Below are 16,615 nucleotides of genomic sequence, written 5' to 3'. Positions count from 1 at the left end.
AATGGGAGGGTTTGCACCTCCACCTGAACATGGGTGCCTACATAATGAGGGGCATCTCTTTAGGTTCTCCCCATAGGTGAGAGATGGGGAAAATCACTGTATTTACCCTCCTGCCCACTTCTTCCCCTCGTGTGCCCGGCAGCCTCTTGCCCAAAACAGCCAGCACAGCTGCCGGTGGCTTCTAAAGTCTCATAGCGGGGCAGCGGGAGGCACCAGAGGTTGGTGCCTATTGCTTTTTTTCACCTGGCCTTTGATGACCATGATGAGATGCAGAGAGGTCCAGTACACATTACCTGCCCTTTTAGCGTATTTTGTGCCCATGTATGAGCTGGATGCCTTGAGTGACTTGCTCAGTCAAAATCTGTACTGGATGCGTGAGTAGGAAATCAAGCTTCGTCACTTCCAAAGACAAAAGCTACAGTTTAAAAAAATTACCAAAACCATTTCATAGTGGTAATTTCTCTTGGAAATAATTTGTTATCCCCAATTTCAGGATGGTGAACTGCTGCATAAACATCCCACTTGTCATTTTTCAAACTCCCCTTCAAATTTCCCATGAATGCGTGGCCTGTGTGGTGAGTTCAAGTCCGCCCGGGATGTGCTCATTCTCATCAACCCTGTCCCTCTGCTCCCCTCAAGCCCACAGCCCAGAGTCCTGGACCTGGCAGAGCAGCTCTCACAGTGAAGAAATATTTAAAATGTGTTTTAAACGGTACTTTTATTTGTCCAGGCTGTCACTGTGCTTTTGCACTTCCATTAATTCAAGAGTTTTGGACCCAGTTTGCAGTCCTAGTTTCAGTCTGGTCCTGCAAGTCTGGAGCTGCCTCCCTTCAGCTCTCCCACTCCCTTTGGTAGGGCAGCACAGGGCCTTCAGAGAGGAGATACACAAGCAACACGCCTGGACTGGGGGTGTACACGTGGCCCTGGATGGGGAATAGTGCTGCTGGCATCCCACACCTCTACCCAGCGCTAAAACGGGCCTCTGATGCTTCCTTGCAGAGCACCATCTTGCTCAGTCACCCTTCCCTTGATTACCACCATCATGAAGGCTTTCATCTGCAGATCAGGAGCGGAGGTGTCCCAGAAAGTTTCAAGTCCCAGGGGTCAGAAACAACAGATACTGCCCACTGACTACAAGGGACTTAGGCAGCACTTACCTGCCTTTCCTAACAAAGGCAAGAAGAAAAGGGTCTTTGGACTTAACCTACGGAAAAAAAACCCATATCTTACTGGAGTTGTGCGTGAGCGAGGACAGCAGGTTTCCCCCTGTACAGATTACTCCACTTCCACACTTTCTACTCAGCATGGAGCAGAGCTTTATTTTTTCCCAACACAATGCACATACTTCAGAGGCATATTTGAAGCACAAAACCCACGTTCCATGCTTAGGCATCCAGCAAACGGTTAATAAAAACTATTCTAGTACGGTGTAGAGTCTATGTGAAATATGAGTGAAAAGTCTAACCTGTTTCCAATGGCTACGAAATTGCCCTGGGGAAGATAAAGATGCGATTCCTTTTAAATGTAGCTATTTTCTGTAAAGGGAACCTACGCATCAGTCCTTCCTATCACAGATCTCCAGAGAAAGCAGCAGCCATCCCACACACTCCTCTGCTGCGGATTGCTCAGCACTTTGTCCCATGGTAATCCGTAGGAGAAACTCAACCCTCCCGTTAAATGCTTTGGGCTCAAAAGATTAATTCTGCAGGATAGATCTCTAAAGCACATCAGAAACGGGAACTCATTCCTAACAGCTTATCATCATTCAGGCAATTACAGGTGCAAGCAAAACAGCAGTCGTTGAGGGAGGAAAGCAATCCTATTATAATGATAATTCTTACAGGTTTATATTTTCATGTTTAATAGAGCTTTTTTTTTTCCTCTCTCTCCATATAAAGCTTTCCATCAAAGGCTTTCCAAGCATTTTATAAAGGCAGGTGAGTGTTACAGCATCATCACTTCCATTTTACAAACAGGAAACTGAGGGTCCAAAAAAGTCATTTGAGCAGAGTAAAACAGCAAAACCCAGCCCAAAACAGAAACGGAATCAAAACCTCCTGGCAAAAATCCCCTTCTCCAACTACCTCTATTTAGTTACTATGCAGCATTTTTTTGTTTTGGTAAAAATAACCCAACCAGTCAAACAAGAGAGAATGGCAAGGAAATCGCAAGTTTCGACATACTTACATCCATACTGCTGGCATTAGTACAAAAATAAAGATTTTTATTAACTAGTTTACAAAAACAAAGTCTACTGAGTCACGCAGGATCTCATCGGGGGGGTTTATTTGACTTTGGAAGATAAAGCCTGTTTGAAACGTCTCTTTAGATCTTGCATGTTGGGAGACTTGGGCCGAGGGATGATGGACGACCGCCTCCTGTCCATGCTGCCAGCGTGCTGTAGTTTGCTGACCTCCTTGCAAAGATACTGGAAAACATCACAGACGCCCTGGGAGTCATCACTCGTGGAGATTTCCAAGAACAGGCTGCCCAGTTCATTTGCCAGCTGTAGTCCCTCTTTCGCCTGCACTTGCCTGGCGTGGAGGAGGTCTGCTTTGTTCCCCACGATAATGATGGGAGTCCTGGCATCGGGGTGGACCTTGCGTATGTACTGATAGAGAGGTTGGACGGACTGGTAGCTGCTGTAGTCCGTGATGGAGTAGACCAGGAGGAAGCCCTCTGCCCACTTCACACACCTGGAGAGGGAGTCCAGCACCTCCACGCAGTCCTCCTGCACCTGCGGTACGACAGAGAGGACAAATTTGGCACGGGGCTGTGAAAGTATAAAGCCTGCCTCATAGACAGCACCATTAAATGGGTCCAAAGGGAAGCCTGAGCTCTGTCTTAGGAGAGTAAGCCTGGCCTTGGAGGAAGCCGGGGCTCAAAAGCTGAGGCTTTAGGTGGCAGAGAAGAACCGACCGATCGGAAGCATCTCCGTACCTGGATGCACCCCGGCGTGTCTTGGATCTGCACGGCAACGTGGTCCCCCTCCAGATGGACCAGCCGGGAGTAGAGGCTGCCTGGAGAGCAGAGAGCCGTCAGGCACAGCCCCGACCGCGGGGGCCCCCGCCGCCCCGCCGCCCGCCGCCTCACCTGTGTTGGGCTCGTAGTCCCCGATGAACCGCTTCGTCAGGAACCGCACGATCATCGCTGCAACACAGAGCGGCCGCGTTAGGGGGGGCGGGCGGACGGACGGACGGACAGGGGGAGGGGGGAACGGACAGCCCCGCCGCACTCACCGCTCTTGCCGACGCCGCGGGCGCCCAGCACGGCCAGGCGGACCTGGGCGCCGGGCGGCCCCGGGGCGCACTCGGCGATGGGCGCCAGCAGGAAGGGCTGGGACATGCTCGGCAGGCGCATGGGCGGGGCGGCCCGCCGGCCGGACGGCTCGGCTGGGCTCGGCTCGGCTCGGCTGGCTCGGCTTAGCTGAGCTGGGCTCGCCTCGGCGCGGCTCGGCCAGTAGCACCCAGCGCAGGCGGCCGCCAGCGGCTTTTAAAGGCTCCGCCGGCAGCGCCCAGCGCGGGGCGCCCATTGGTTGCCCCCCCCCCCGGCTGTACCGCCCCCCCTCCCCGGCTGTACCGCCCCCCCGCCACCGCCACAGGCTTCGGCTTTACGCACCCTCCCGGCAGCGAGGGGCTCCGGCCACAGAAGGAGGGAAACGATTTGGTTTTTTTCACCTCAGACTGTGTTGTTTCCCACACCCGGGTACATCCCTCCGCATGGCGTTGAAAGCCCAGCTGGCAGATCAAAGCAACAGCCAGCCCCGAAACCAAAGCGGTCCACAGCGCCCTGAGGGCTGGATTAGGCCCTAGGGTTTTTAAAGTGGAAGAAAGTTTCAGAGGAGAAAGGCTCTCCACCACCGGCTGCCCTTCAACAAGCCTCCAACCTGCAAACAGCTGTGTGGTTGCTTCTGTCTCTCTGCAAATCCTTGCCCTGGCTCCTGCAGAACCGCTTCTGCAGCGTGCTGCTTTGCGAACGTGTAAGTGCTTACGAGATAAATAATCTATTCAGGGGCTGCTTTGTTTTTGTTATTATCAGGGAGATAACACAAGTCAGCAGGAAGCAACATGGAAGCAGCCAGCAGGTCGGTACTCCAAAGCAGCGGGATGGGTCTGTGGTCTCGCCGCCCGGCACTGTGGGGGGTGGAGGACGGAGCCATGGGAGGACAGAGCCACCGTGGGAGCTGCTGGACCCTGGCTGTGGGCTGGTGCCCAAGGGCACCCCAGGTGGCCCCGGGCACCCACAGGCAAGCAGCTGAGCTGAACCTTGGCAGCAGTGGGGCTCTGCAGTGGTGTTGCTCTTGGTTGCCTTCCACCTCCCCTTCAGTACAGCTCTCAGAAGATGCACACAATAACGAGTCATGTTTTTCCTCACTTTCCTCTTGTCCTCCCTCTTACTTTCTCCCTACATCCATGCCAGAATCCAGGCACGCAACCTACTGTGCACTTCTTTGGACATCCTTAGCCCCAGTCCCTCCCGTGACATGAAAACTCAGAACAAGGGCACCAGGGTAACATCGCCAGCTCTGCTCTGCCAGAGCCAAAGTGCTCCTGAGGAAAGTCACCATGGGGGCAAGGATGGGGAGGAACTGCTCCCTGCTTCCCATGGGCGCAAAGTTCGAGCAGGGAAGGGAGGCTTAGCTGGGGCTCTGCACCCCGCAGCGGCCAGAGGACTGGCCAGCCCCCCAAAACAATGTTCTGCCCTGTTTAAAGATTCTCCCCTGGTGCCCCAGAAATATTCTACCTGATAACGATGCCACACCGCTCTTTGCGGAAGGGTTACACATACTTCACAGGAGTTAACACCACGCAAATTAACACCAGTTGAAGTAGTGCCTGTGGAAAAGCACGGTGGAAGAAGTGTTGTTGATTATTTGTCTTACTTTAGTGCCTAAGAACCCCCATGGTAACATCAAGGCCACTTTTAAGCTGAAAAACCGATTGCCTCTAAAATTCCTACTTCATTTCCCATCATGCCAGTGAGCCCTTTTCTTTTTGTAAACAAGATTTCTCTTGTAGTTTTGTAAATAAGATTTCTTTTGGTTTCCAGAGGTTCACGCTATTGTCATCCGCTCCCATTGTCATGCACCACCACTTGTCTTTGGCCTTGCTCACAGTGCCAACACAGGCTATTTTTATACATTTCTTTACAAAAGAGCTATCAGAGTACATTCAGCACGCCCTTGGAAGAATGCTACTGAAATGAGTCCATTCCAGACAGATGATTCCCAGGTGCTGAGCTGTGAAAGCAGTGCTATTAAACAACCACGGTCCCCAAAATTTGAGGAGCTCCCACTTTCTGGGCAGCTGTAGAGCTCATGCTGCCTCACTCGCTGCTGAGAGCAGCCCCAAAAGGCCAACGGTGATGGTCAAGCCGAGAGATGACTGTGCAAACCCAGGTAGGAAACCCTGCAGAGGAATTAATTTCCAGGGAGCGACAGGCTGTCTCTCCATCAACACCTGCTCTGGTGCAACAGGAGCAGTTCAGTAGGTTGAAGCAGTTGGGGCTCTGATTCCGCTCATGTGGGGGCTCGGAGTAGCTTGTCCCTGTTCTGCAGACCAAGCTACCCCTGGGATGTACAGGCCTCACGGCTATTCCAAGGAGCCTTTCCTTTCTTAGCTGGCAGTCCTACCTGGGAAGCACAAGGCTGTACTTCCACCCATCCCATGCAGATGGCCCATGCCACCATCCCTATGGTCTACCCTTTCCCGCAGCAACACCACTCAGTCCCACCCACATGGAGTCCCAGGGACCCCACAGTGCTGCCTGACCCACCTCCCTATTCCGAGCTCCGGTAACGTTCCACAGCAGGTAGGCTGCAGCAGGGAGTACATCCTGAGAGCACCTGGAGCTCCTTTCTCCTCTAAGCAGCAAAATGCAGAGTGTTTTCCCAGGAGTCTTTGCTGATGTTGTGGAAACAGCTACAAGTTCTGGGCTTAAGATTGGCAGGACCCTGTGAGAGAATGAGCAGCAGGCACAGAGCGTTCCCATGTGGAAGAGCACTGGCGAGAACCTTTGCTGTGGGCTGGCATGGCTTCACCACTCTCCTATGAACTTTCAGGAGCACAAGCCCATGTTCAAGACTGCAGCTATTCCTTACACTCCCCAATTCTTGCTGGTCAATGGTTAAACAGTTTGGAGTGGGCATGGACAAAAAGGTGACTGAGGGCCCAGAGGCCATCGCCCAAAGCCTCTTCCTCCAAATGCTGGAAAAGGAAATCAGCAACTCAACCAGAGCTTTGTATTTTCCTGGGTTCCTGAGCTGTATGGGTGCTGCTGATGGGAGCGATGTCCCTACCCAATGCATGAGCAAGGATGGTTACGACTGTGTAAACCCCAGCAGCTACAACTTCTTACACAGACCTTGGTAGTACATCCACTGAGGCAGATGCATGGACATGAAAAGCTCATCATCTGTGTCTTCCATACCACCACCCTCAGCATTGCAGGGACTGCTGGTACCTTCCTCCCATGCAAGGAGGCCGTTTGCAGCAGCAGGGTGCCCCCTGCACTGTGGGAGACACTACCCACACCCCAGAGTCACGAGGTGCTACCCAGGCAGCGACGAGCCCAGTTCAACCCTGCCTTTTCACCACACACCCTGAACACCAGGAACCCACTGCGCCTTGCAGTCTCTGCAAGGACAGGGGGAGCCTGTCCTGCCTGTGCTGGGACAGGGAGGAAAACATTTCTGGCAGGTGTACGCACAGCTCTTGGCATCCTCTGGACCAGTCAGGACATCCCAGTGCAGCATCTCTGACTGGGATGCCAGTCATCCTTTCGATCATGAGGGCCATGAACATGCCGAGTCCAGGATTGCACCGAGAAGGACAAGGGAGTGAACATCAAGACTGTTTCACCCATCTGATACACACGACAGGAAGATTACAAAAGCATGAGTTGTTTGTGCATCATAGCAGCTGCTTACCTGCCTCCCCCCCCCCAGGAACGGGGTTGGAGGTGTCTGCACACCCCTCGCCCCGCTCAGGCACGCGCGCTTCACCTGCTCCCGCCCGAGGTCCTCAGCCCGCAGCCCCTTTGCACGGGCACAGTTCCTCCTCCCCAGCCCTTTCTGCCCTTTCATTGACCACGCACGGTGTTCGCGCTAACACTGCCTACGCAGCCCTGAGGAAACCTCAGGCCTCAGTGTCACCGATACGCTAAAAAAGACAAAGCTGACAGCTCAGGAGAAGGCTTCCATGCTTCTTCTCCAAGAGACGATAGGAGATTTCGGCAGAGCCTTTGTCAGGGAACCAGCTGCAATGGTTCGAGGCAGTAAAACCTGGTAAGGAGGCGAGAGCTCAGCCCCCACCTCCCAGTTCGGCTCCGTGGAATGGAGACAAAGCACTGCACTGAAGTGTAACGGCTTGTGCTAATCCATCAGCACTTCACTCTCTGCATGTTGTATAGGGACAGCCTGTCCACCAGCTCCGGGATAATGAAGTCTCTGTGCTAGAAAGGGACTGGAAGATAGGCAACATGTAATACTGCACTTCTGCAAAACTGGCCTTTAAACTAGGGATTCCTGAATTCTGCTAGCTCAAGGTGTGTCCAGTTATGTGGGAAACCTATAGCTTTGCAGATTTCACAACAGTTCTCCACAATCCAAAGCGTCGTGGAATGAACAAAATTCAGCTCTGCCATGGTCCGAAGAGAGAGGAAACACCTAGCCTGTAGCTGGCACGCTCGCTGCAGCATTTTGCTTGCTAGGCACAGCCTCAGGACAGGACCGCAAAGAACGTGTTACAGCTTATGGGTCTAGTGCGTAAAACCTCTTCCAGAGCGAGTCGAAGAGGAGAGAAACTGGCAACTCCACCATAAAGAAACAAGCTTCCTCCACCCAGAGGGGCAGAGGCTGAACTGCTGAAATCACCCCCCTTCCCTCCCGAATCTTCTGCAAGTTCTGCGTACGCCTAGAACTATTTTCTTCTACCAAGAAGGACGCATTTCAATGTAGACGCTAGTTTAATGACTGCAGATGTCCTCACAGGCAGTTCTTCGGCAACTTTTCCCAATTCACAGATCTCCCTCTTTTGTCAGGACTATGCAAAAACAGGGCAGCTGAATGCATGGGAAACAAACTTCAAGAGCAGATACCAAGTTCTGTAAACATCTGAGCTGTGCTTCTGCAAACTTGAGATGACCAGGAAAACCGCCACTGCACTGAGAGCAACTAACAGGTAGCCAGGTTATATCTTAGTTAATTTGTCCTGTTTTCAACCATTAAAAAACCCAAAAAAGGCTATTCTCTTGCTACACAAACGCAGTTTCATTTGCCGTCATTTCTGGGAATCCTGACCAAGGAAAGCATTCCCTCCTTCTCCTCCCAGCCCACACACAGCTTCCAAATATGCATTTAAGAGCATCTGCTGTCGGCATAGTGACCTTAAAAACACTGAGACTAAATAAAATGAAAACTGTTGCAATGCACAGTGCCTCTGGAAGCACAGCTCTTAAATGAGACCACTGCATGCTGTCTAGTCTTATTCCAAATTGTTGATAAATTCAAAAGTTTGGAACTACCCACTGCCTCTAGTTACTGTTAACCAGTTCATCATGATGCTACAGCTAATCCACTTCACTGTGGACAGCGAAGTACAAAACAGACATAGAACCAAAATAACTTACACAAGCATGCATGGGAAGGAAATTTAAAATACCATCACCGAAGATCGTACCCAGTGAAACCTCCCACTTAACTCCTTCAGACGCAAAGCCTAATGGAAAACGATGCTCATCTTGTGAGTCAAATACCGATTTTAAATTGCTGTGGAAATCCACGAGCCAAAGAAGGTAATAAAGGTCTAGGGCTTAGTACACGGATCTAGCTGCTCCAGGAAAACCCCACTTGATCATAAAAGCCAAGTGCACAAGCTGCAACAGTGGAAGTTAAGAGAGATTCATCAACCTTTGCTGCAGGAGATGGTGGTGCACTCTATGCCCAATACATACGGTGTCAAAATACAGTATTAATATCACCTATCAGTCTGTTCATGGGTAGGCACTGTTCCATCTTCTCCAAGGCATTTCCAAAGCCATTCCAACTCTACAGCTTGCTCCATCTTCTGAGATGGGGAGCATGGAGGAACTTCAAACGCCAGACCTGCTCACTGTGACTTTGAACCTCTGGAGCCTAAAGCCTGTCACGCTTCAACACCAGGCCAAGCCAGACAGACTTCAACGTCCAAAAGCTACATTCCATGAAAACAGGAACACCCACAGCTGAATGTTAGGTAAATGCAAACAGGCATTAATCCCTTAATTTATAAGCAATCTGTACACGGTTTAACACTCCTGCTTAAGGCACTCCAGAATTAAGGGAAAAAGCAAACCTCATTACCTCTCTCAATTTCTTACTCCCAAACTTAGTAGCTGTCCTACTGTCCTGCTTTTGGCTGGGATAGAGTTAATTTTCTTCCCAGTAGCTGGTACAGTGCTGTGTTTTGGATTTAGGATGAGAATAATGTTGGTAACACACTGATGTTGTAGTTGTTGCTAAGCAGTGCTTGCACTGGTCAAGGACTTTTCAGCTTCCCATGCTCTGCCCGGTGCACCAGAAGCTGGGAGGGGGCACAGCCAGGACAGCTGACCCCGACTGGCCCCAGGGCTATTCCATACCATATGCCGTCATGCCCAGTATATAAACTGGGGGGAGCTGGCCGGGGGGCAGCGATCGCTGCTCGGGGATGGGCTGGGCGTTGGCTGGTGAGCAATTGCATTGTGCATCTCTTGTTTTGTATATTTTTTAGCATTATTATTTTCTCTTCCTCTGCTGTCCTATTAAGCTGTCTTTATCTCAACCCACGGGGTTTACTTTTTTCCCCTGGGGCGGGGAGGGTGAGCGAGCAGCTGCGTGGTGCTTAGTTGCCCACTGGGTTTAAACCACAACACCTCCAACTGACTGTTCAATCACTTTCAACAGCCAATACCTACAAACTGCTCGAGGTCACTACCTTCTCTAGTATTCTACTCTCTCTACGTGTAGACAGTAGTTTTACATCACTTGACGTAGCTAAGCAATGCCTTACATCAGGCTTAGAAAGGTAAAATATTATTTTTCCAGATCTGTAACACAGTTAAGCTTGAGTTTACGCATGTTCAAAGCTAACAAAGCAGGTTATCTCCAGCAGTTTCTTTAGCAAGCTTCACGCTGCTTCAAACAAAGCTCACAAAAATAGCATTGGTTAGTAAACACTTGGCTGAAGACGTTCTTCCACTCAAGAAACACTGGGCAGGTAGCACCGGGGTTTTGTGAGTTACCAATAAAATCAAGGGGATGAGAGGAATGCATTAGAACATCCAGGCAGACGTTTAGATTCAACAGACATGCAAAAAACAAAACTCAAGTGTTCAGCTATGCCAGCCAATGCAAATGATAAAAATCAAATTACAAAGGCTGGCAGTTTGGGAATTAAAGCCTTGTTTCTAAACTACTACAATTTCATAAGAACGCTTACTGGCCTGAGTATGTTCTAAAAATCCTTCTTTTACAGGTTACAATGGTAAAAACACCAAAATCCTCCCACAGCCTTTCCCAAGAGTTTGCTTTCAAAAACTGTTTCCACAATTTTTCTTTGGTATAAATCTGAGGCCTCTTAGACAAAAGCTTTTATCAGTGAAATCTGAAGCCCGTTATCCCTTTTCCCACAAAAAAATTAAACCTTCAAATGACATTGTACAATTCTTGGTATATGCTCTTAAGCTTGTTGGTGAAATATTCCATGTCCTCTCATATTACCTCATTAGGTAATCAAAGAAGGATGATAATCACTAAGCATTAGCAAATTTCAATGTCCCCAGGATTTATGGTCTATATAAATGACTTAACTGATCATCAAAAGCTGCAGATGATTTAAATGACCAAGCACCACATAAGGCAAGTTAAATAAACAAACTTCAATGAAAGAGAAGTTCTAAAGCATCTGTCCCAAAAACACTAAAGGCATGAGCCACAATCACATACACTTGTCCAAAACCAGCTCTTCAGTTTATTTTTTTTAAATGTGCATTATGCCATGAATTCATAGGGAATAGGCTCCAGCAGCTCTGGATCCTTGCCATTAGTTCTCACAAAGTGTGCTTCTCTTGGTGGAGCAGGCTGTAAACAGAGGAAAAAAAGAAAGAAAAGTCATGGCACTAGAACTCAAAACAAACCTTATACAAAATTCTTTTTAACAACCATTTAACACATTATTATATAAACATTACAGCACTTTTACTATTCCTAGTCTCTTTAAAATTTGATTCAAAGAATAGAAGAAAATGATCTGCTAGAAAGTGTATTTGACTTTCATTGCTGAATAAAAAAAACCTACGCTTTACCCTCTGTAATTTACTAATCCAAATTATCACAAAGCGATGTACCCTAGGGTTCCGGAAGCAACAGCCATTATATCTCCTCTCTGAAATCTAGTTATTCATTCTTTTCTTAAAGGGTTCCAACAGAAACCGTTGCAGCTAAATTCAACTAAACCAAAAGCAACACTGATCCCAGAATCAGCCACAGCTGCTGCTGGAGATCAGCAACACAACAGGAAGCATCCGTCCCTATGTTCACCGCCAAGGATACAACTTCCATCCAGAACAGTGCAGTTCTGTTCAGGCACCAAACACATCGGATAGCTCAGATGCAGACACGCTGCATGCTGCCGCTCTACTCTCATAAAAAAAAAAAAACCCAAAACCAAAACAAACCACCTCCTGCAAAGGACTGCGAACCCAAGTGAGGGTAGCAGCCACAGACACCTCCAACAAAATCTGCCAGAGACCTGGATTTTTCAGAATGCTGTAAGCAGATTCATTAATGTCAGGTGGGGTTTTTTTTGTTTTGTTTTTTAAAGACAGACAGAAAAGCTCAGTTTACAGCATAGCATACTGTTGTTTTGGAAGAAAACAACATTTTACTCAACTGGTTTGGTTCTAGCTGTTTTTTTGTTGGTTGTTTTTTTTGTTTTGTTCAGTTTTTGTTCTGGGTTTTTTGGTTGGGTTTTTTTTTTTTTTTGGTGAACTGAATCAACAATGTGTCAACTACAATAAAAATATTACCTGACGTTTCAGTTGAACCCAAATGCCTTTTTCTTTTGCTTCCTTTTTCTTCTTTTCATTCTCCTTCACACGCTGCAGAAAGCTGTCTCTGCTCTTGGAATGTTTAATATGCTCAATACGCACATTAATTCTCTTGGCAAGAATCTTGCCCCTAAGAAAAGAAATCTTTTTTTTATCTACTGCACTTGAAAAAAAGGCTACTTCAAAGCTAGTTTTACGGCCCTTACATGAGTAACTCCGTAAGCTCAGTAACAGATAATTTTTCTTTAAAGGGCAATCACTCAAAATACATTGCTGCAGATGCAAATCAGATGTAACTTATATAACTGAAAGCTTATTAATATATAACAATGTGCTGACAATTTAGGATTAAGACTGTGGAGAGCACGTAAATTTAACCTTGTAGCACACAAACGAAGAATTGCATTGCCACTGTACTCCAGTCCAATTACTGGAAGAAAAACAACTTGTCCTTTTCTGACTAAACTGTACAAAACCCAGCTGAATACAGCTACAAATTAGTATTTAAAAAGGGCTTGAGTATCAGTGTGAAAGTCGGCTGATAATCCTCATCAGGTAACGCCACTTTAAGTGGTGCTCAGAAAAATAAAAACTGTTTCCTCTGACAGGATCCAAGTCAAATGAGCATCATTTGCTTGGGTTATAAAAAGGAGATATACTTTACCCACCTTGAATGACCAATCAAGACAATAACTGTCTAACTGGCAAAGTGAAAGGAGGGTGCAATTACAGATCAACTTTCCCGAACACAGCATTTTAATACATGGAACTTTATTACTTACTTAACCTGCTTGTTAACAATAATGCCCACAGCGTGCTGAGTAACGTTATATACCCTTCCAGTCTTGCCATGGTAACACTTGTGGGGCATACCTTTTTGAACAGTACCCATACCCTGTTAAGAGGTAAAACAAGAATAAACTGTAAACTTCAACTTGGAAAAAAGAAAAAAGCAACATCAAGAACTTTTCTTTCAGAAGTTATTTAAAGCACACATTTCAAATTACTTGAGATTGATTTAAAACTACCCCTATTTTATTCATACATTAGAATTTATAACCACACACTTTATATCTGAAGACTATCAAATTCTGCTATGACAATTCTGGTTGCTTTCAGTGTCGGTGAAATGATTGATCACTTTGCTTTCAGCAAGCAATCACAGGAGACAATCATCATCAAGCTCCAGTGCATCAAGAAGCGTTAATTCTGAACAGTGCAGTTCTCCAGGAGTCAAATAACAAATAAGCAAATTACATACCATCTTCTGTATGACTGTTATGAAAACTCGTGCATTTCAAATGAAACTAAAGGATTCAACAAAGTACGAATCCTTGACGAAAGGCTTTCAGATTCACTACAACTTAATTTTGAAAGTACAGTTGTTTTTAAAGGACAACTTCTAGAAAATACCAAGTGAAGGGAAATGCTGCTTCACTTTTTTCCCCCTGTATTAATATATATGATGTATCCTTCCATTTATTTCTTGGTTTCTAGTTTTAATGTGGCTTTGTAATCACCATCCCTGTATGTACTTATTTTAAGTATAGTCCTACAATGACACAGAGACACAGACATAACTATCAGCTACACCACCATAACCCATGGCTCTTCTGAACAGCAGGTGCAAATCCGGCAAAACAGAACACCGACTAAAATGACAGCTGGGGTTCCGAAGAAAGCAGTGCTGGTAGGCACCATACAGCAACCCCAGTATTAGATATGGCATCTTTCACTCACTTTTTTCAGCTGAACGCACAGTAACGGAGCACAGCTGAATATATAAAGGATATACATACACACACAAGCATATAAAAACCCACATAAAGCAGCATGTGACACTAAAGCATTACTATTGGTTCAGTAGCATTGTCAGTCCACTATTGCTTCAAAAGTGAGCAGCAGGTACTTGTGCTGACACACATGACCCAAGTAACAACAAAGACTACCTCAAGAAACTGGAGACTGTAAAGGACTACACTGCTTTAGCTTTTAATTGTGTAGTACTGTAGAAAGTACCTTGATATCAACTATATCGCCCTTCTTGTAGATGCGCATATAGGTAGCCAGAGGGACAACTCCTGTTAAGAGATACAAATTTGGATACTTATAAAGTTCACAATTTCACACACAGAGACACACACACCCCCCAAATGGGGTGGGGGGCACAGATCACACATTTCACAAAGTTTTTGTAAAAATGCCTCAAATTTAAATTCAATTTCAAAAATGTAAAACTGAGAAATCAAACTGTCTTTTTTTTTTTCCCAAGCAGTAATTACCTCCTCACATGCTCCCAATTAAAAAAAAAAAAAAAAAAATCCAACTAAGGAAAAATTACAGCTTTAACCTCGTTCCTAATGCAAAAGTTGAAAAGGCATTACAACTATTTACTACTACTTCATTGTGAAAACAGCTGTTACCACTGCTCATTGCTAAGAGGCAACAAACTGTAATTTTAAGTAACTGTTGAAATATATTCTTCACCTTCAAATTAATTTTCAAGCATTGATAGAGTGAGCATTGTTACTACTGTGAAGCAATCGGAATACCAATACATAAGCTGTAAGAGGTGAGAGGTTACTTGCATATCATTCTACAGTTTTTAGCCCAAGCTGTCAGCTATCCTTTGACACAAGCCATTGTTTTACAAATGCTACTTAGGGACTGTTGACGTCCCAACAGGTCAGTCACTTAATACACTGTTCTCACTACAAGGTATACTTACCATGCTTGCGAAACGGCCTTGAGAACATATAACGCGTCCCCCTCCTCTTTCCTTTTGTGTTCGTCATTTTGGCTGATTACTGTAAAAACGAACGCAAATTATTCAGAACTACTAGTTCATTCACTATAAGTTTGACTGACAGCATTTTCATACATTTCAGAAAAAACAAGTCTTTAAGCTCACTCAGAATGACACCACTTCCAAACTGCTGGGTCAATTCAAGCAATGTTTTTAGCTTAGACGTTCACAGAGAATGGTATTTATAGGACCAGAGGGTAACTCAGGTTTGAATGGATGCTAGTAAGTCACCTAGCTCCTGTCAAGTACAAGGATCAGTCTTCTTGCTAACAGTGCTGTTAGGTGCCCCCCAAAGCCGCCTCTGCTCCAGGCCGAGCAAGCCCAGCTCCCTCTGCCGCTCCTCACAAGGCATCCAAAAGGCAACATCTCTACTACCAGACTTCTCAGCCACTATTACATTTGACACGATACAAACCGTGGTCATCTGTGCTCCGAGTGTAACAATTTATTTAGCTTCAACCTGCGTCTCCTATTGCCACAGGAGCCCCCCCGCCCCGGCACCTGGTGCCGCGGCCAACGAGGACGCCGGCCCCCAGACACGTTAGCGAAGCCCAAGTCCCGGCGCAGCCGGCGGTCCCCGCTCCGGGGCCCACCCCGGGGAGCTGCCCCAGCCGCGGGGCCGGCGCAGGGCCGCTCCCCCGCCCCCGACGTCCCGCCGGCCGCCCCGGGGCTGACCGGGCCCACCGCCACGTGCCGCCGCCTCGGCGGAGCCCCGCTCCCCCGCCCCTGCACCCGCCGCCGGCCTCGGCGGTCCCCTCCCTCCTGCCCTCCATCCCTCGGCAGCCTCCCGGCCTGGCCGGGCCCGGCACCCCGCACCGAGCCCTGCAGGCCGCGGCCTCCCCGCTCCCTCAGCCCCCTCGCCCCAGCAAGGCCGCGCACGCCCCCAGCTGAGCCGGCGGCCACCCGCCCCGACGCCAGCGCGTCCCGCCCGCCCTCCCGCCGCCACCCGGAGCCGCGGAGGCACCTGAGGCCGGCGAGCAGAGCTCGGCACACCTCCCCGTGCGTGCCTACAAAATGGCGGCTCGGAGCGAAAGGAAAGAGGCGGCGCCGCGGCCGCCCTTAACAGCGGGGCCTTCGCGGGGCTGCCCGCGCCGCGCCTGAGAGAAAGCCCCGGGGAGGCGCCCGCCTGCCTGCCTGACCGCCTGCGAGAGGTAGATGTCGTGAAGGAAGCGTTTGCACGCCGGTCCTGATAAACAGCCACGGAGCTGGCCCGGCAGAAGTGTGACCCGTCCGCCAAAGCACGGGCAAATGGCGGTTTTGCTCATGGCTGTGCCGTGAGGCGGGGCTAGGAGAGGTTTGACGGCGGGGAAGCGGGAAAACGAGCCAAGTGTCTGTCAGGGATGCTGAGGAGCGAGTTCTGTGGTGGAGCGGCTGGCCCGCCGTCCATAATGTAAAATATAAGCAGCCAAGAAGTTGTTTTACGACGTTAAAGAAGTGCACCGAAATTTAAATTTGCAGTAATGCGAGCCTTCTGCTGCCATGTGTCAGTCACAGCTGCCCGACTGGAGATCAGGTAGTGCTGGGCAGGAAAGCATGGTGGGAGAAGCGGAGAGGCTGCTCAGGTTTGGTGTTTCTTATTACTATAATGGGCTTTGTTATTATTGTTATCATGCCCTAATCTCCAATTTGTGTGGCAGATGTTTCCACAAAGATAAATAAAGTACGGATTCTCAACAAAGAGCCACAGGTCGCATCAGCTGTGTGGTGCCTGAAAATGAAGCGGAGTGGTGAGCAGTTTCCAGA

The 16,615-nt window shown here is 48.3% G+C and overlaps 2 protein-coding genes across 5 annotated transcripts; both read right to left on the bottom strand.

The window, feature by feature from the left end:
• Nucleotides 1-1,954: 1,954 nt before the first annotated feature.
• Nucleotides 1,955-11,050, bottom strand: RASL11A (RAS like family 11 member A). Of its 4 annotated transcripts, none has more exons than XM_082303808.1 (5): nucleotides 5,776-6,864; nucleotides 3,619-4,835; nucleotides 3,094-3,150; nucleotides 2,941-3,020; nucleotides 1,955-2,737 (listed from the first exon to the last, which is right to left on the bottom strand). In XM_082303808.1, exons 3-5 carry the CDS (start codon nucleotides 3,146-3,148, stop codon nucleotides 2,285-2,287), a joined length of 588 nt encoding a protein of 195 aa, XP_082159934.1. In that variant the 5' UTR covers nucleotides 3,149-3,150; nucleotides 3,619-4,835; nucleotides 5,776-6,864; the 3' UTR covers nucleotides 1,955-2,284. The 4 variants fall into 4 exon arrangements, with proteins under 4 accessions (XP_082159934.1, XP_082159935.1, XP_082159933.1 ...); XM_082303809.1 differs by having other exon boundaries at nucleotides 3,619-3,808; XM_082303807.1 differs by lacking the exons at nucleotides 3,619-4,835; nucleotides 5,776-6,864 and adding an exon at nucleotides 10,964-11,050.
• Nucleotides 10,961-15,982, bottom strand: RPL21 (ribosomal protein L21). Its single transcript, XM_082303810.1, has 6 exons — nucleotides 15,837-15,982; nucleotides 14,795-14,873; nucleotides 14,086-14,147; nucleotides 12,849-12,961; nucleotides 12,046-12,196; nucleotides 10,961-11,098 (listed from the first exon to the last, which is right to left on the bottom strand). The coding sequence occupies exons 2-6, from the start codon at nucleotides 14,859-14,861 to the stop codon at nucleotides 11,009-11,011; spliced, it is 483 nt and encodes a 160-aa protein (XP_082159936.1). The 5' UTR covers nucleotides 14,862-14,873; nucleotides 15,837-15,982; the 3' UTR covers nucleotides 10,961-11,008.
• Between the last annotated feature and the right edge of the window lie 633 nt (nucleotides 15,983-16,615).

Source organism: Platalea leucorodia, assembly GCF_965183815.1.
Source record: "Platalea leucorodia genome assembly, chromosome: 2".
In the NCBI taxonomy this organism is placed as follows: Eukaryota; Metazoa; Chordata; class Aves; order Pelecaniformes; family Threskiornithidae; genus Platalea; species Platalea leucorodia.
This window is presented reverse-complemented; position numbering and strand designations above follow the sequence as displayed.